The sequence below is a fragment of the Clupea harengus genome, chromosome 15 (assembly GCF_900700415.2).
Source record: "Clupea harengus chromosome 15, Ch_v2.0.2, whole genome shotgun sequence".
Taxonomy (NCBI): Eukaryota; Metazoa; Chordata; class Actinopteri; order Clupeiformes; family Clupeidae; genus Clupea; species Clupea harengus.
In genome coordinates this window covers 667,501-687,717 of record NC_045166.1, presented here as the reverse complement: position 1 = coordinate 687,717, position 20,217 = coordinate 667,501, and the positions used below count along the sequence as shown (strand labels likewise).

Genomic DNA, 20,217 nt, shown 5'->3' with positions numbered 1-20,217 from the left:
GATAAAGCTCTTCCAGGATGGAATCTATAAACCAAGTTAAATAATTACACTTTGAATAACTTACAACTTGGACACACTTTTTTTCAGATTTTTTTTCCAGGTTAGACAGCTGTTGTGTCTCAGGTTCCTGTTTGTCCATAACTATTAAAGATGCAAGCAAATGTTTTTTTATTTATTTATTTATTTAAAGTCACCTTTGAATCCAAACCCTGCATAAAAAAAAGCTAAGTAGCTAAACTACAAAGTGGCAAAAATTGATAAATGTTCCAAAATAGTTTATTTTTCTGAGAAACAGAATTGTTCTATTCAGAATTGAAAAGCACAGTGACTATCAAATTGGCCTATGGTGCCCTCTATGACCTGTTGACATTTGTAGTGAGTCTTTTTTAAAGTCATATCTTTTTCCTCTTTGTGCACCTTGATTGAGTTGCCCGTTTCCTGGACTTAAGGGGAACTGGTCTCCGTCACACTCTGCTTACGTGCACGTGGAGCTCTTTTTCAGTGGCGCACGGCTGGACTTTGTCACAGTTATTTTGGGTGGGGGAGATCAGGGGGTCCTGTGAATATAATGGCCCGGCTCGACCTCGCGTGTCACATTGTGCTCTACGCCAGCAACGCTGGACCATGGAGTGGCTTTTGATCGCCGTGGTAACATGCGTGCTAGCCCCCTTCCCTGGCAAAGGTAAAAGCGCTGGAACCAGCTGGAGCCTGTCAGGACTCAGTCACATATTTGGTATTGCGCTTGCGGTGTGTGTGCATGTGTGTGAGCTTGTGGTTTTTTTTTTTTTCCTGAAAGACACCAGCTCAAGCTTGGGTGACCACATATGTAGTCGAGGGGGTTTCGACAAAATGCAGTCGTGTGCGCCCGTACGCTTGTGTGTGTGTGTGAGCCCGTACCGTTGTGTGCACCTGCATTTTTTGGAGCTTTGTGGGACCAATAGAATCTAAACAAAAACCCCTCTCCAAACATGGCCCCTAGAAGCGAACCGGAGGATTATGGGTGTCAGTATGGATGAAGGAAGCCATGTTTGAAAGACCTCATTCTCTGCCACTGAGGCCATCAACTGTGCTCAGTGTCATGGGAAGCTATGGCTCCTGCCATGTTGCCATGTGTTTGTTGGAATACACAGGGATGAAGAGGAATTAAGGATGCCTTTCCCTTTTTTCTAAGGCAGCGATTGGATGTGGGAGTACGACGAGGGACTGAGGCACTACACCGAAGAGGCTCTTAAAAGGGTACTATCGGCCAGTTTTGGTCATGAGCACTGGTAAAGGGATGGTGGTAAAATCAGGTAGATGACTTTGATGTCTTGGATGTAAAGGACACAGTTATGACACAGACCGTATCTACTCTGCTCAGACTTGATTCATGTAGTATCCTGTTGGCATTGAGATATCTTGCTTGAGATAACATACAAAGGTCTGGGCTGGATGTGATGCTTACAGTGAGATTGCTACTTAACTGTGTTACTGTGTAATTGCTACTTAACGTCTGTTAGGTGAGCTGTTCAGACTTAAAAGAGTGGCACATAAACCTTTGCTGTCCTGTCCTGTCCTGTGCCTTCTCCAGGAGTTTCCGGAGAAAACTAGGCCTGTGAACTTCAAACATCCTCAGTTCCAGTGCCCCGACATGAATCCCTCCCCTACGGTCCCTACCTCAGGTGAGGCACACAGCTTGGACACTTCTCATCCACTTTATTCATCTAAGTTTAGAATAATGACAGTTCAGCACAGGCATTTTACAGATTCATTTTTCAAAACATCCCTTATGGGCAGGAAGTGACATGATTACTCTTTCAGTCCCTCACCAGTCTTATTAAAGGAGTCGCACGTATCACATCGCTGGTCTACATCTAGCTCTGATTAGCATTTCTACTCCACTCTCAAAAGAATTCAAAAATAGGCCAGGCAGCTTTTAAGAGCCTTAGGAAGTGTCACATCTCTGCCTGAATGAGTCTCTCTCTGTTTGTTGCAGTGGAATTGGTGAAGCCTGCAGACATCAAAGTGATCGCGGCACTCGGTGACTCGTTGACTGTGAGTTTGTCGGCTGATATTCCTGATCTTACATCTTACATTAGTAAAACTCGCTCAAGCTTTCTGCGCGTGAGTTTGATGTGTTGAGGTGTGTGAGGCTCTGCTTGTTCATCACACACACGCCTTTGCTTTCCCACGAGTTTGTGGGCGCTTTCAACTCGACAGCACTCTTATCACTGGCATCTTTGTTTCCTGTTGTCAACTTGCCGAGTTATAATTGTGACCATAATCTGTGTCGGGGCCATCTGTTGTGGTGGAAGCACAGAACACTGCTGTGAACATTTGGAGAGGATGCTCTCTCTACCAACCCTCAAAATTACTTCCCACTAAAGTAATGGATGGGTTGTTTTCCAAGGTTACACAGTATAATATATATATATACAGGTTACACATAATAATATACAGTGATATACTGTAGGTTGGCGTAACTATGGAGATATATTTAAGTCCATTTTACTTGATATATTTTGTTGCCATAGCTAGCTGAGAAGGCAGTGTTTTCATTTGAACACAGAAACTGAATTTGAGATGGATCTAAATCTGCTGGCCTCTGTGACTTTGCAGACAGCCATTGGTGCCAATGCAACTAACGTCCTCGGAATACCTATAGAATTCCGTCATGTGTCATGGAGGTGAGTTCTTTCAATTTACTCCCCGAATAACATCATTACACTTACGTACTTTCCTTAGGTACATAATCATCATTACACTTACATACTTTCCTTAGGTACATAATCTTCCCTGGTTTCAGTGAAAGTTTCCTTTGTTTATTTTTGATTCCACTGGCGCTCTGTAGGCCTGTCTTAAACTGGGCTTGGTGACGGGGTTGATTTGGTCTGTGGTTTTACATTGGTTCATGGCTGTTCGTCTGCACCTCTTTGAGAGCCTGTCCAAGCAGCTCCAGTAATGATTGTCTATTGGATCTCACAGCATTGGAGGTCATGGCACATTTGAGGACGTCATCACGCTTCCAAGTGAGTTCCACCTTGTAGTCTTGTATTCCACGTGCATTCATCCACAGACTGCAAAGCCACTGTCAAAGGCTGACACGTCCATTCAGAGAGCTGTCTCCAGTCCAACCTGGTACATTTAAATAATATGCAGTATTCCTGATGGTGACAGAGAAGAAAAGCATTTGTTTTGCTCTGCGCACACAGAGTGTATGACAATGCATAGTGTTAGCAGTGAAGAGTACACCTTTGCTTTTAGCTCTGAAGGAATATTGTTTACTCTGGGGATGGGATTGCTTCCATGAGATACACAAAGGGGAATTTCAAGCTGATTTGTTCCCTTTATGTGACAACTAAGTTCATGTTTGAAGATGAAATGAATGCTTTTCTAAAATGTCTTTGTGTTTGTCTAAAATGTTTACTTAGCATTACTGGGGACTGACAAAGGCAAAAGTAGGCAAAGCTTTACATTTCCAAAAGGAGACATGACCTTTAACTTGTTTTGGACAAAAGGCATTAAATTGTATTTTACTTAACTAATTGACGAATGCATTTGTTTACATTTCTGTTTGCATTGATTCTCAAAGGGTTTGACAAAAAAATTATGTTTATCGGTATCAGTTAAAGTAACACTATGTAACAATTTGACACTTTTTGAGGTATGGTTTTATAGGCAACTAGTTTTGGTACCATCCTCAAATTAATTTTGATAGCAAATGGCAATGTGAAGGACAGATAAACACCTGTGTCTTTCCCACTAGCCATCCAGGATATGCCCTAGGTAGTTCTGAAAAATGGAAGAAAAGCTTTCACGGCATGACCTTGCCAACTATACTGCCAAAAGACACCAGTTAGTGTGTTGGCGAGCTTCTATCAGTGTCAGCTGGGCTGTTGGTGGTGTTTGCAAGATTTTTAGGTAGTTAGCTTGCTAGTTTTGGAATAGAACTCCTTATTGCTGCTTTAAGGCTTTTCAATTTGAGTTCTACAAGAAGGGTACCTGCTTGTGTGATATGAGAAGGGTGAGTCATATTTTTTCCTCCCCAGACATCATCAAGCTCTTCAACCCTCACCTGATTGGTGCAGCTCCAACCAAGACAGTCCACGGAACCCCAGCACCCCTCAGTGAGACGGGCTTCAACCTGGCTGTGACTGGACACAACACATTGTGAGTGTTGTCATGGCAGCCAGCTAGTCTAGAAGTTCCCATTCCTTATGAAGTTTAATGTGATTTCTAGATTTTTCATTGAAAACTCACATGAAGTATATTGAGGTAAGGTCATGTAAGGACAGTGTTGTCACTTACGAAAATGTGAATCACTTTTTTCATTTTTGTATTCAAACTTTGAAATTTGATGAATGCTTCCCCTTCAGTAATCTCCCTGGACAGGTCAGACATCTTATTGACACACTGAAAACTTACCAGGTAAGGACATGTGGCCATTATAGCTATGGTGAGTTATCTGATATGTGTATTTGGAAAAGTAACGTTTTGTAATATTTTGGTATTTGACATGGTAGAAATACCATCCATAAGGACATTCTTTGAAGCTCTAACCCGAGCCACTCTGACGCTGTAGGGTGTTGATTTTGATGAAGACTGGAAGCTTCTGACCATCCTCATTGGTATGAACGACATCTGTGATTACTGCAAAGACAAGGTATGGTATCATGCGGGAGATTCCATGACGTTTTCTGTTTAGAGACCAAATCATCGCACATGCTGTAGGTTCAGCTCAAGCCCACTGCGTGATGAATGAATGCTGAATCACCTCAAGTCCACTGCGTGATGAATGAATGCTGAATCACCTCAAGCCCACTGCGTGATGAATGAATGCTGAATCACCTCAAGTCCACTGCGTGATGAATGAATGCTGAATCACCTCAAGCCCACTGCGTGATGAATGAATGCTGAATCACCTCAAGCCCACTGCGTGATGAATGAATGCTGAATCACCTCAAGCCCACTGCGTGATGAATGAATGCTGAATCACCACATCCACTGTGACAGGAGCTCCTCTGTTGGGATAGCCTTCAGAAGATTTCCCAGTCTACATTTTTTTATATATCAACCGCCAGACAAAAAGCTTCAGGAAACCTTTACTACTGCTAGAGTAACCTTGCCAGCAGCTAAAGTATACAGCGATATCCCTTGGCCTTGGCTGACTGGAAAGGCACATTTCATTTCTCCTCTTTATTCCCTCAGTCCCTCTTTTCAGTGGAAAACTTCATCTACTACATGACTGTGTCCTTGGAGATGTTGATGAATGAGGTGAGAACTATTGTGTAGGTCCTGCCAGATCCACACTACCGTAGTTATTTAAAATATATGTAAATATTCAATTTGCCTTGTTTTTTTTTTTGTCTACGTTGTTTGCCTGATGCTGTTATGATGTTGAGAGAAGATAGTTGTTTAGTCTGTGTGAAACAAAAGAAGCCTGAATGAAAAATGCTGTTTTGTCTAATGTCTGAGGATTTACACAGTGGTCTGAAGACGCCCTAAAATGTGCACAAGTATTCATGATGCACCACAATATATATTAAGTAAGGTACACATATACCTGAAATATACATACATGTGTACTTAATCACAGGAAATATACCAGATGTTGCATAGTTCCCGATGCATCATACAATACACAATACACAAGACAGAAGCAGATAGAGGACTCAGGGTGAACTTGCATATTGAGCTGTGTGTTCCGGTAGGTTCCACGGATGATCGTGAATGTGGTGCAGATTCTGCCCATGGAGACCCTGAGAGAGGTGCAGAAGCCCACCCCAGGCTGCCTGCTCCAGAGGTATGTGACCTTTCACCCCAGGTCATGTGACAGGGACTAGGCTGGCGGGCCAAAACAATCACTGTTGGTCAAATCTGACCTTTCTGCAAGCTTGACTCAGGCACCCTGAATGACAAACACTTGTTTCATTGAGTAGCGGCCCCCTCCACACAGAGGCGGCAGTGCTAACTTGGCAAGTAAGAGAATGAAAAAAAGCCATTTTGTAAGATTGATGATCTTTAACCTCAAGTGTAAAGTGTAATGATCACTGTCCAGGCCAGTGCACACTGATGTCTCTGTCCTTGTCAGCAGTTTTATGCACTTTTACACTTTACCAACCGCTTTAGAATATAATGTCCACAATTGGGGAGAATGCCAAGGTTTTTATGACTGTTTTAGGGCTCTATTCCTCCGGGAGCTGATGTAGCCTGTGGGCAATGACAAACCTGGAAAGGGAACTGTAAAATCACTGGTCACTGGAATATGACAAAGCTGCCTTTCTGTTCTTATGTATGTTTTAACACACTTAGATAAATATTATGTGTTGCTTATGATATATATGTTATATGATTTTTAAACTAATTCAATGTATATGTATACAAAATGTATGCCAATGACACCCTACCAACAATCATGTCATTTTCTTAGTGCATCACAAAAAACAAAGATAGTAATCTATTTATGTAATAATTTAATTTGAGTTTAATTTACACATTATGTAATCAACAAATTGTGTTCGGAAATGTATTTTTTGCTACGGTTCTTTTTTTGGTGCAGGTCTTTCTGCTCTTGTTTAGTGAAGCCCGCTACAGGCTCAGACGATCTGAAGGAACTGGTGGCGGTCAATCTGGAGTTCCAGGTATGTATGTCACCTCTACTTGAGGGGCAACTCCATACTCAGAAGAAGCAACTGGAGACTCTTGAATGCATTCATTTAGCTGGGAGTAGAAGTGCCCCAAGACAACTACTGACTTAGAGACATGCACGGCAAAATACCAATTCAGTAACTCTACCAGGTTTGGCAAATCAAACGAAAAGAGTGAATACGATTACATCGATATTGACGGAGAACTGTCTGAATAAACCCCATAATAGTAATCTACCGTGGACCTGTGATGGCATGATCGCTATGACTTACTTCATCTATTCTCTTTCCACATACTTACCAGCACATTAAGCTTCTGTTAGCTCTTACTGTAGAAGGTTATGTAAGCTTTGGTGAATTAATCTCAGCCTACATGTCCTCTGCCCCCCCAGAGACGGCTGGAGCAGCTGCTTTACACGGAGCGCTTCTTCAAGAAGGACTTTGCTGTGGTCCTTCAACCCTTCCTCAAATTTGCTGATCCTCCTCGGCTTCCGGTACAAATAACAGCACACGGTTGACATTAATAACGACCATTTACCACCTTTCATACAAAAGACATGGTAGCCCCGTACATAACACATGAAGTCAGGCATTACACTGGCATCATTTGAAAATCAATGATTATTAGATTAGAATTATTTTCAGCATGCCCTATCTGTTTACATGAAGAAACCTGAGTTTTCTGCCTTCTTTGTTTCTCACTTGTGTTGACATAATCATTAGATGTCAACTAGCCTAAGGCAAATTCAATGATTTTGAAATAAACCATATAAATATTCATATAATATTTTGAGGCTATGGTGTCAGGTTTGCAAAGATCACTTGATACCAAACTGTAACAACCTTCTTGGAGCAGTAATGGCAACCTTTCTCTCCTCTTGCTGTCTCAATATCCAAACTCAGAATGGGAAGATTGACATGAGCTTCTTCACTCCAGACTGTTTCCACTTCACCATGAAAGGACACGAGGAGCTGGCCAAGGCTCTGTGGAACAACATGGTGGGTTAGAAAACACGTGTCTATGAGTCAGACTCAGTTACTAAAGCCACCACCAGTTACCCACAGCATAGCTTTCTTTCACTGTTAAGGAGGAATGGCCACTCTGTAAACAGAAAATGACTTAAAAATGATAAAATTATGGTTTGATTGGATAGTTGTCATGGTTGGTTAGTTATATATATATATATATATAGAGAGAGAGAGAGAGAGAGAGAGAGAAAGAGATTTAACTGACATTTGCTAAAAATGGGTCAATTTCGTTTGCACAGTTCCAAGCTGAGGGGGAAAAGTTCATTGTGGAGAGTTTTTCCAACCCCATTCAGCTCAGATGCCCTCCCCCGGTGAGCGGTCTCTGATCACCCTACAGCACACAGCACAATCTACAGTCTCATACCTCATACTCACTCACTGAGCTCATACTAGCGGTCTCTGATCACCTACAGCACACAGCACAATCTACAGTCTCATACTCACTCACTCACTGAGCTCATACTAGCGGTCTCTGTCACCTACAGCACACAGCACAATCTACAGTCTCATACTCACTCACTGAGCTCATACTAGCGGTCTCTGTCACCTACAGCACACAGCACAATCTACAGTCTCATACTCACTCACTGAGCTCATACTAGCGGTCTCTGATCACCCACAGCACACAGCACAATCTACAGTCTCATACTCACTCACTGAGCTCATACTAGCGGTCTCTGTCACCTACAGCACACAGCACAATCTACAGTCTCATACTCACTCACTGAGCTCATACTAGCGGTCTCTGTCACCTACAGCACACAGCACAATCTACAGTCTCATACTCACTCACTGAGCTCATACTAGCGGTCTCTGTCACCCACAGCACACAGCACAATCTACAGTCTCATACCTCATACTCACTCACTGAGCTCATACTAGCGGTCTCTGTCACCTACAGCACACAGCACAATCTACAGTCTCATACTCACTCACTGAGCTCATACTAGCGGTCTCTGTCACCTACAGCACACAGCACAATTTACAGACTCATACTCACTCACTGAGCTCATACTAGCGGTCTCTGTCACCTACAGCACACAGCACAATCTACAGTCTCATACTCACTCACTGAGCTCATACTAACCTGTCTGAGATGTTTCTGTCCTCTCCTACGCGAAGGGTCACCCTTTCATCTTCACCAAACCCAGTGCCGTAGAGAATGGGCAGACCACCCCATCGGAAGACATTACAACCTCCGGTGCGCAGAAGGCTTCCATCCTCAGCCATCTCCTGCCCCTCACCTACCTCCTCCACCGGGCCATCGTGGCCCTGACATGTCTCTAACGCTTTGGAGACAAACCAGAGCTGGACACAATCTAATTGACTGTTGTCTGACTGTTTTTGAAGTGCTTTCCGAAACGAGGCTTTGACTGTTTGATGTAAAATATTTCTGTCAAGGTCTTTTTTTTCACTCCGTACAACCGTAATATCTGTGGTGACCACTAGAGGTCGATTTTGCATTTCTGATGTCATTGCCATTGCTTTTACCCCACAAATGGCGAATATTGTCACGTGGTGAGAAGTCAGTTGTCGCTAGTTTAGGGAAGCCGTCTGGTCTAACATACATATAACATGTGATGTGCGTTTGATTTTGCAAGTTTGGAAACTGTTCCTTTTTCATATCATATCTATGCAGTAAATCTCAGCGAAAGGTCATCACACTACAGCAGGTGCGTCGCTAGGCCTACTTTGGGTGCTTTTGCCCCCCTTAAAGTAGTCTAGCCCCCCCCCTCCCCCCCAAATAAATATGCTTCATTTAATTAAAGCTATCAGATATCATTGTCATTCAAGAAACAATTCGCGGCTTCGAAGTCGAACTGTAGTGTTCCCATGGCTTGCAACGCGCTAGGAACTCTTAACACTATACTTGAGGCTACTCTCGTCTTAGAATTGCTAGCATCACCAAACTGCAACCGTCTGTGTCATCATACATATTTTTACGTCAGCTATAGCGAGTAGGCTACTTGAAGTAAAAAAGTCTACCTAAAAATAAAAATTATGGTGACATGTTCAGCTCTCAGCCAGCTCTCATTTTCAGATGTTCTTTATTACGAGTCGAATAGAGAAGTTACCATGCACGATGCCTAGTTTAATGTGGGGTATAGTTTACAGGATCTTTATAGATCCCCCGGTCCCACCCCACTGATTACTTAGCCCCCCTAACCATGAATATCTAGTGGCGTCCCTGCGCTATAGCTACAGGGACATTCGAACCATCACAAACATAATATCTTGATCAGGAAGCGGAAGTTCTAATTGGAGTTTAGACAGGGACCAGGTGTAAGTTAGATTTAGACTGATATAGTCTTAATTTGTTTAGCGATGAAAAGTAATTACGCAAGCTTTTTCTGGCGCCAGGGGGCAAGGCTTTCAAACTCATTAAGCAATTGGAGGCAGAAGGTAGTCAAAATCTATTAGAGGACAATAGTGTGGCTTTTAAATGCAATGTTTGTGCAAAGGTAAACTGGACTGAGGGCACGCTGTGCCCCGACTAATGAGATAACCGGATTTGGAAAATGCAACCTGAGATGTGCTTTCAGGCTTTCTCTTGCAGAAAACTGGTCCCTCAGCTCTGGTGACATTTCACGTCAAAAAACACAAGGGGCTGCAACCACTTTCATCAGCCTGCACCGGAAATACAGGAACAACTGAAAGAATAAAACAAATATTTCTTACGTCTCATGTTTGATAGCTGTAAGATTTGTGACACCATTGGAACATTTCTAACCTGTGCTATGTTGGCTTCTGGCGATTCCATTCCAGTGCTCTGTCTTGCCTTCTGGTGAGTAGGTATACACCTGCTTGAAACTAGGTTTTCTAGCAGTACAGGCCTACCTGTATTCTAAACTATGCAATTCTCTGTATTGAAAATTAAACTGCGTAAAACACTCAGGTAAGCACGGAATCATGAAGTCAGTAAATAATAAAACAACAACAATAATTATAAATATATACTATTATTATCATTATTATTATTATTATTATTATAATGACAATGAAAAGCTTGGAAGTTATTTTGAAATGATCCATTACATTAAAAGCCTGTCCTGCACATGGACTTACAAAATGTAGCCTACAAAAAATTAGGACCATACTGTAAAGTAACACTATTTGACACTTTTTGAGGTATGTTTTTATAGGCAGATAGTTTTGGTACCATCCTCAAATTAATTTTGATAGCATATGGTCATGTGAAGGACAGATAAACACCTGTGTCTTTCCCACTAGCCATCCAGGATATGCCCTATAGTTCTGTGTTACGGACTGGAACACCCTGCAAAAATGGAAGAAAAGCTTTCACAGCATGACATTGCAAGCTATACTGCCAAAATACACCAGTTAGTGTGTGGGCAAGCTTCTATCAGTGCCAACTGAGCTATTGATGGTGTTTACAAGGTTTCAGGTAGTTAGCTTGCTAGTTTTGGAACAAAACTACATATTGCTGCTTTAAACCGTTGAGGGTCCTTGATTATAAGCATGGAAGCATGGGTCCTGTTTGATATGTGAACAGAACATACCACAAAATATGCCTTGTTAGGCAATCAAAGACAACTGAAGGTACTTCACTGTACTTAACCTTTCAAAAATCTGTCTGACTGAGACCAGTTCATTGTTTATAGAATCGAGCATTCATGAAGATTATAGAAGATTATACATGGACATTGTGAGGCTACAAGTCTGCGAACAAGCACCTAAAGACAGTTATATTGAAAAAGAAAAGTTGTTTGCATGAAGCTAGTAAATACAAATCACTGGAATCACAGGAACCTTTTTGGTGAAACAGAACGAAAGAGAGACCTCAAAAGTTAATGCATAAATGGAATTTAGCCTTACTGACCGACGATTGAGCTTTTGAAATATTCTATTCACAGCTTGCTGATAAGCTGCAGTTAGAGTGCATACGTTCTGTGATAATTCAGGCCAGGACTGCCCATGCCGTCTAAAGTAATTCAACCAGTACTTTCACTTCTTACGGAAATAGATGACTCACTGATGGGCACTTATAGATGTGCCTTTATCATGTGATAAATGAATGAGCGTTTAGCATGCTACTCTGTGTAAAGCCAGGACAATGTGAAAGCCCTGGTTTCAAGCAGGTGTGCTCAGATTTTTGCTTCTCTGTATATGCAGGTGCTTTCTATATTAGGCAGGGACATTTGCACTATTGTCTCTCTTTTGAAAGCCCTGCTTTAGCAAACAGCTCCATAGCCACATTTGATACCAGGCAAACAGCACTCCTGGGTGATGGCAAATCCCCTTTATTGCCACAGCGATTATAATCTTTGCTGATAAAGAAATAGGAAATTTGATACAGGGGGGGAAAAAATCACACAAACTACTGTCTGGCTTGCTTCTCATTTCAGCTTTTTAATTAAAGCCAATGTCCGTGCAAGACTGATTCAATTTAGTTGTTAGAGCATGTGAACCCATTTGTGATAACACAGAAACAGTGAACAGTTGATATTTAGAGTTGCATGACGTACTGCAACTCATCAGTAATCCAGTAATCAATCACTGAGTATATTTACTGTGGTGTATGATTTCAAAGTGATGCTGGTGTCACCTTCAAACGATTGGAACAGTAGAATGTGAGACAGTGTTTTAGAATGTGAGACAATGTTTGAATCACACTTATAGTATGGTTTACCACAAGAAAGAAATAAACTATGTATGCAAAATTATGAAAAAACACAGGAGGCCATTGTCACTCATGATTCTCTTTTCAAGAAAGCCAACTGCAATTCAGAAAGTCTGCAATGAACCACAAAGATCTACAGACAGACACTTCCTGCAAAGAACTGAGGTGACTCACAGATTCTTGTACTTTTCTGCAGAAGCGCAGATTGCGGAATGACTCTCTGACACATCCTGTATTTAAAGGCCAAGATCAGTTGGACTACCCACTCAACACCTAACCACATTTTAATATGTGTTACATCACCGATCAAGCGTGTGATAAGCCGCTAGTATATATAAATATATAAATTCAGGACATGAAAGTGAAAGAATCTGGTGTGGAAATGAAACGGTGTCCAGCAGTGCATAAATCACCCAGTGACAGGTAGAGGACATGTGATTCTATTGGAGACCACAACAGGGTGAGAGGAAATGAAACATGTAGTACTCAGTTCAGTGACCATTCGTCATCATGCGTTATCACCTGTCCACTGGTTGCGTGCACTTAACAAGTGTGGTCCTTCCGTGGGCTTGAATGTCATGTCCGATTGCAAAGGAAATCATTATCATTATTACAGACCTTATTGCCCTCTGTTTACACTGTCATAACACATACAGGTGTTGAAGACGATGTTTTTATGGATCTTCACTTGGTTATTTGACAGAGGGAGAAAAAGATAAAGACAACTAATAATAATCTATCTGTCTATCCATCTATCTGTCTATCATCCATCCATCCATATATCAAATCTACCTACTCATCTGGCTATCCCATTTACCCCCCCCCCCACACAGACAATAAGGTACCCTATTAAGTCACGCAACATTTTCCCATCATGTCCATAAGTGACATTTTTCTATTTGTTTAGGAAACCGAGCGGAGGGAGCCTAGTATTGCTGAGGTAATATCCTACGTTTTAACAAGCGGTGTCCTAGCAACCCATTCTTTTCAGACAATAGATACTAGTGGTAGCCTACAGAGGACCATACATGCTCTTTGTCTCCTTTCGACGTCCCAGCACAGAGACAGGCTTGAGTACGTGTGTGTGAGTGCCTGCACAATGATCTGGTTACTGATGCAAGGCTATATGGCTCAAAAAGAGGGGGAGAGTGATTTTTCCAATCACAACACAATTGCCTGCTCACTATGATAGCATGGCTTCCAAATGTCAGCAGGAACGTGAGATGTTTTGTCATATCGGAGCAGCCTGCGTGATTTAACTCCCTTCCTGTGTCTGTGTCTACAGTACCCAGAGTGTTTTAGATTTGTGATTTATGATGGATACTTACCGTGTCTATACATTTTCACAACTGCCATAACTGCCTCTCTGTGTACTATCAATCACAGCACTGATTGAATCCAGTGACGCTGTAATATAATGAAGTCTAAGTAGCAGCAGTCATGCCTTATAGAAGGTCCTGCAGATCCTGTGGACACAAACTGACAGACTGGACAGTGGGGCGAACACTCCCGTGGACACAAACTGACAGACTGGACAGTGGTTCGAACACTCCTGTGGTACTAGAGTGCTTATCAAAACCATTTAACAATTTACCATACAGTTTTCGTTAAGTTATATTCATTTAACAAGGTTACATAATATAATGTCTACTGATATAAGTTGAAATAAACTTGACCTTTACTGGCAGTCTAGAAGTATGTGTTTTAATCACAGCTATACGTTTTTGTTGTTAATTTAACAGTAGATGTTTAATACCCTCATTTGTTTGCCATCGCGGTCCAACTCAGGTGTAATCAGGCCACGTACCTCATGAGGAAAAGCAGGTGAACAGTGATGCAGTGTCCACTGGTGGAGGTCCTCCTTTAGGAGTTCCTCACACATAGTTATAGTTCAACTCCAAAATGAAATTTGCAGAGGGGATTTGCCTCCTCTTGAAAAATTGGGAAACAGCATCACTCTATGTTTGTTTTATAGAGGCACTCCCCTTCAAACATACACACAGACACACACACGCACACACACACACACACACACTCGCACCTTACTCTGTATCTCAAGCAAAGGTGTTCTGCTAGCACTCTGGGAGGGGTGATGTCATTTCCTCTCCCTTGCACATCCTATAAAATGCAGGTGTTGTTGCAGTAAGTAGCTTGTAGAGCACCGGCAGAGTAGCGGCACGTTATTCCTGCACTCGAAGACCCTGTGCCTCAGAACCAACCAGAACACCCAAGTTTTGTAGAGAATGCGTCCATGATACATTCCCCTGTTCACTCGCTCAGTTCCAGCATAGCAAAGTTAGAGGTAGTCACGCTTCACAGCTCATCGGTGACTGCAGCTTATTGTCAACGCTACAATGATAACGACGGGATTCCTTGTGTTGATGGCCATGGTGAATTACGGTAAGAGATAGACATTCCGAAAGATTTGCCTTGACCATTTGGTCAATTATCATACTCGTTTGCATCACTTGTGAAGAGGAAAAGCGCTGCTTTTGGCTCAGGACCAAGGACAGCTCCAGGTGCGGCGTTAATATAATAGTCAAAAAAGCTGAGCGCCACAAATAATGCGTGTTACAGAGAAATCATTTGAATTATTGATAGGGCTATGTTATTTTCCAAAGCGTTTTTAAATATTGTTCGAAGTGTTCGGCTATCTGAGAATGCGTGGAAATATCTACGCTGAGGTTTTGAACATCTAATTTTAAAGCTGTATCTGAATAAGACCTTTTTGATTTTGGACATGTAAATATACCTCTTCAGCTTTCTGTGTTTAATGTAGCCTAAATGAACATTCACTTTCACCCTCCACAGTTTCACCAATACCGGTGCCTAAAGGGGAGAATGAGGACATCCAGGTAAGACAGACCATTCCTTGAAGTTTGCAGTCATACCTCGACACAAAAACAGCACGAGGCTATTTTCTCAGTTTGACTTGAAACGTCTTAAAAACTGGGGCTTTAACTCCGTACAGTTTGACTCAGTTTTGGTACATTAAAAGGGCTAAAGCCGTAGTCTACATCAAACGCAAGAATAAATGTATGAAACACGAGCAGTAGGTCCACCGGACCGATATAACAGCTTGTCTCAAGGGTGAGCGCTCTCGTGCTGTTTTTGCTTCAACACGCGAGCATGATAGAATGACGAGCCTCTAGCTCTAACGCTTTTCATCTATTCAAGGTCCTTCCAAGACTGCAACGAAAACGAACAATGCAGAAATATGAAAAACAAAATTAGGACAATCCAAATCAAGTGCCTAAACTACTGAACCATGACGGTCAGAAAGTAATATTGCATACTGACGGTAAAGCTGTTTCGCAAAAAAGCCTTATTTACAAATGCAAAACTTGAATCCGTCTATAGAAACAAAACAGTTAATTCCCATTAACTCTGTAGGCCTATGTCATAACGATCTGCACTGAGATGAAACAAATTTGCAGCTGTATTCCATTTAAAACATTTTTTTTAGCTCTCAGCTGCAATGCGAATTGAACTGTCCGTCAAGAACAATAAACATTTTCCCAAGCACTTTAGCAGGCATTAAGTTGCGCTTGGATTAGATGAGCCACATGACTTTGAGGAAAATCAATAGCTCCATGGACTGATATGGCAGCAGAATGTCAAATGTGTGACCCCTCTATTCGAATGATGTGTACCATTTCACATGCACTAGATGGGACCCTGAGTATAGATGTACAGTGTGAGAGACCGATACACTGACTTGTGCTGACATTAATTTGAGAGATACACAGAGTGACTGGGTTGACTGGGAATGAGTGCAAAGTGTGACAGTTTGACCAGCTGCCCTCATGAAAAAGAAGAGGTGCTAACACAAATGTGACAAACGTCTCATTTCAGTTTCTTTTAGACCCTCTGATCCTCCAACATAACATAAGCCTGTTAAACATTCAGGGGGGAAAAGGGAATTTCAAAGCCCTGCAGTGACCAACATCGGGGTAGCCTACTCCATTAGCTCTGTCGTTCTACACACGCTGCATTGAATAATAAAGCAGCAACAGGATGCCAGGATGACAAATTCCTCAAGAGAAAAATGGTGAAGAGAGTTCAGGCTCTTAGCAAGGGCAAGTTTGACTGTAGTCGACATCACTTTGAGTCATATACTGAGAACTTTCTGGTGACAAACACCAAGTCCCACCTTTAGCTGTTTCACTTTTCTACTATATAAGAGTAGCCATATTTGAGCTCCTGTGCTAATGCAGCTGATACAGCACCTGTACCTGTCACCTGGTGACCACCTTGCCCTGTCCACCCCCCCCCCCTCACAGGTGATGAAGTGCATTGTGGAGGTTATCGCTGATGCCCTTTCCAGGCCACACCCCTTGCCTGTCAGTCAGCACTGCCTGGATACTCTAAGGACAGGTGAGTGCTACCTCCCCCCCCCCTAAATCCCTCTTTCCCCACCCCCCTTCATCTCTGGCAACCTCATAAAATATCAGTTCAGTCTTTTGTTGTTAGAGTGAGTGTTGCTATGCCGATAGCTTGAGTTCATCTGGGCTGGATCAGGACTCAGGACTCAGGCTGATACATGTGGAATAATGCCCAGTGCTTTGCTGTCATGTCCTGCTCCATTGCACAGCATTGTGGGTACAACTGGGTACCTCTCCCAGTGGAGTCAGTGGGGTTGCACTGCAAATGATTGTCTCATCATAAGTAGAGGTCATTACAGCACCGGGGGGGGGGGTGCGCTTAATGACACAGGTAAAAGGCTGCCAGCCTTGCACTGTGGAGACCTGGCTTCACATCTACAGCTTGACCAGGTGGACACACAAACACAACAGGCAGGCATTTGTCCTTTCCCTCTTGGTACTGCAACAACCCTCGCTGGGAGGGCATGGCGTACGCACAAGTGGTAATTGAACACAAGGAGCATGATGTGTCCCATCAGCCATCACAGGCTCCCTGTGGAAGTACAGCATCGCCGGGTGAAAACAAGCAGTCAGCAGGACTGTGTGTGTGTGTGTGTGTGTCAGAGGAGATGCATGTTTGCCTGCGGGCGGCCATCCCGGACTGATGCAGGGGTGTGTGAGCACAATGGGGAGTTGGCAAGTGCTGAGAGAGAATGCAGAGGTGGGGAGAGTAGGCTGGTGAAATATTTTTACTGAGATGTTTTGCCTGTTAGCTGCGGTTCTCTGTTTCTTTGAAAAAAAGACACCGGTGATCAATGATTGTGTTCAGAAGCAGAGTAGCGTTACTGAGGGGGAGCTGGCACATGTGGAAATCAAACACTTAGGTGAAAGAGAAGTGCAAGACTGGGAGGGAGAGGGAGAGAGAGAGAGAGAGAGAGAGAGAAAGAGAGAGAGAGAGAGAGGGAGAGAGAGACAGAGAGACAGAGAGAGAGGGAGAGAGAGAGAGAGAGAGATAGGGACAGAGAGAGAGAGAGAAGGGCATGCTGGAGAGATAGAGGGAAGAGTTTGGCAGTAAAAGAAGAGATGGGTGTGGGTGGATGAAGCGAACGGTGCTGAAAGACTGTGAGCGTTGACTCTGCACTCTTTCTGGGTCAGCAGAAAGGGAAACGCTCGACTCGGCTGTAATTTACTGGAAACACTCTCTCTCTCTCACTCTTTCTCTTTCTCTCTCTTTCTCTCACACTCTCAACGCCCTGATTAATTGTTTGGTGGAGAGAGGCTGTATATTTGAGGGCAATTAACTCTCCAGGACTGAAGTGAACCGCTGAGTCCTTGATAATGACAGATGGGCAGCTATGGATTGTGTTCATGTTTCCCCCACAAAGTTTCAGAAAAGAGAAGGAAAAATATTGACCTGTTACCTATTGTCTCTCTCCCTCTCTCTCTCTCTCTTTCCTCTCTTCTCATTTTCTTGCAGATGAGCGATTGGTTTCTATTCTACGTCATCGCAACTTCCTGAAAGAGCTGCAAGCTATAGCTGTAGAAGGTGAGGCTTTGAACTCATAACTTCTGTCAGGTCAAACAGGAATTAATGACACAACAGAGTTGATTGCATTCAGAGGTAATCTTCACTGTGTTTTCTGGGAACCGTTACGTGTTAGACCCCCTGGGTGATGAAAGCCTCTGAAAAGTCTTTTGGTGGAGGGAAATCTAATTTCCGAGGGAGTCTGGCTCCGACTGTTCTAATACGGCAGACACGGCCTGATTGGATTGGAGCTCGGCTTGAGCCAGTCTAATGAGAGCGGGAAAGTTGAGGTTCAGAGACCCCGAGTCCTCGCTTGTGTTGAGTGGAATGAGGATGAGGCTCAACACTTTTTCTTTGGGTGGAATTGAAAATGAAATCAGTTGGCTGAATGAACTGTTGCAGCAGAAGCACCCTGGTGTTATTTCTGTTGGAACCTGACCTTCCTCCTACTTCATTCCTACTAATAGGAAGTGATAGCACCTCATATTTCACAATGTTCTGTTCTTCAAGGTTGAATACAGTATATCACTGATACGGCTATAACAGCATAATCAACGCTCTCTCCTCATTCATCAGGAGCCAATGAGAGAGCTCAGCTGACAGAGGGCCAGACAACCATGACAGGTCAGGTGACCCAGCTACCCCAGGATGCCCCTGAGGATCTGGAGGCAAATCCAGGTGAGCTGCAATAATCTGTCCCAACACCAGGGGTTGTAAAATATCATCATCAGTGTCTAATTGACAGCCAGAACCGCAGACTAGTCATGAGGCAGCGTGTCTGTGTCATGTGGGGGTGTGTTGAACTGAGAGTTAGCACTCTGGGTGAACTGTGTGAGTGTGCTTCAGTAGTGACAAGAGAAAGTGAAGAATCCACAGAAGGAGAAGCAAATTGGGTGAAATATAAAGAGCCTTTGCAGAAAGAGAGAGAGGGGGGGGGCAGCATTAGAGCTAGAGTGTGTTAGAGTCTGAGAGAGAGTGAGGAAAAGAGCTTATCTTTGATATGAAAATGAACTCACATATCAGTACCGAGTGTTTTTCATAGTTGGTGAGAGGAGGATGAAAGGGACAGACACACAGACGTGAAACTAGTGGATTCAGAGGAAGTGTGTGTGTGTGTGTTTGTGCCGCTGCCAATGAATGTCTCTATGCTTGTGCGAATAGTGAACGCAGCACACAATCTACATACAGCCAGACAGCCAGGATGAGAATCATGACGGCTCATTTCTCCCAGTATCATCAAGCACAAAGGTTTTTTCTAAAGCATGTATAATTTAAACAAGTGCCTGTGCGGATCATTATCCTGTGGTGTGTGTGTAAGTAAAGATGCTGTTAATGAGTCCTTGAGAGCCAGAGGAAACAGAAGCAGACGCTAGCTAGCTCTCAAAGACGTGTGTGATATTTGAAACCTAAATGGCAGACATTTGTTTACTTAAATGCTCTTTACTTCTCTGGCAAACTATGCCCCCCAGGCCAAACTATGCCCCCAGGCCAAACTATGCCCCCCAGGCCAAACTATGCCCCCAGGCCAAACTATGCCCCCCAGACCAAACTATGCCCCCAGGCCAAACTATGCCTCCCAGACCAAACTATGCCCCCCAGGCCAAACTATGCCCCCCAGACCAAAGACAGAGTGTGCTTTTACAGCCAAGCACACCTGTTCTTGTTTAGCCAGAGAAATAGTGTCAACCTGGGGGGAAAACAATCTGTCTGCCTTTGCATTTCATGCGTCTATGACAGGATTAAATATCTGAACATGCTGAAAAATATCTGCAAGGGCATAGAAGATCTCTGTCTGTCTGTCTGTCTGTCTGTCTGTCTGTCTGTCTGTCTGTCTGTCTGTATGTCTGTCTGTCTGTCTCTCCATTTAGCTCTCCTTGTCTCACATACATGCTGAAAAATATCTGCAAGTGCATGAAAGATCTCTGTCTGTCTGTCTGTCTGTCTGTCTTTCCTTCTCTCACATACATGCACAGATTAGTGTGCAGTCGAGCCTGCGATAGTCGCTCCAAAGCCAATCCAAAAGGCACAACG

At 43.1% G+C, this 20,217-nt stretch overlaps 2 protein-coding genes across 2 annotated transcripts in view; both read left to right on the top strand.

Moving 5' to 3' along the window:
- Positions 1 to 14: 14 nt before the first annotated feature.
- Positions 15 to 8,515, top strand: si:dkey-177p2.18 (phospholipase B1, membrane-associated). Its single transcript, XM_031582103.2, has 10 exons — positions 15 to 2,666; positions 2,965 to 3,008; positions 4,029 to 4,149; positions 4,356 to 4,642; positions 5,188 to 5,253; positions 5,691 to 5,782; positions 6,539 to 6,620; positions 7,019 to 7,120; positions 7,530 to 7,625; positions 7,895 to 8,515. Exons 4-10 carry the CDS (start codon positions 4,610 to 4,612, stop codon positions 7,979 to 7,981), a joined length of 558 nt encoding a protein of 185 aa, XP_031437963.1. The 5' UTR covers positions 15 to 2,666; positions 2,965 to 3,008; positions 4,029 to 4,149; positions 4,356 to 4,609; the 3' UTR covers positions 7,982 to 8,515.
- A 5,825-nt stretch (positions 8,516 to 14,340) lies between these two features.
- Positions 14,341 to 20,217, top strand: part of chga (chromogranin A) — a 12,186-nt gene continuing 6,309 nt past the window's right edge. The window contains exons 1-5 of the mRNA XM_031581406.2: positions 14,341 to 14,697; positions 15,109 to 15,152; positions 16,581 to 16,674; positions 18,139 to 18,207; positions 18,763 to 18,864. Of these exons, the coding sequence (XP_031437266.1) occupies positions 14,652 to 14,697; positions 15,109 to 15,152; positions 16,581 to 16,674; positions 18,139 to 18,207; positions 18,763 to 18,864 (355 nt within the window). The 5' untranslated portion in view covers positions 14,341 to 14,651. The remainder of the gene's footprint in view (positions 14,698 to 15,108; positions 15,153 to 16,580; positions 16,675 to 18,138; positions 18,208 to 18,762; positions 18,865 to 20,217) is intronic.

Excerpts from the sequence above, each read along its gene's own strand:
- si:dkey-177p2.18 (XM_031582103.2), top strand. The coding sequence starts at position 4,610 with ATGAACGACATCTGTGATTACTGCAAAGACAAG. Across the intron at positions 5,254-5,690 it reads TGGAGATGTTGATGAATGAG|GTTCCACGGATGATCGTGAA; the intron begins GTGAGAACTATT and ends GTGTTCCGGTAG. Across the intron at positions 5,783-6,538 it reads CCAGGCTGCCTGCTCCAGAG|GTCTTTCTGCTCTTGTTTAG; the intron begins GTATGTGACCTT and ends TTTTTGGTGCAG.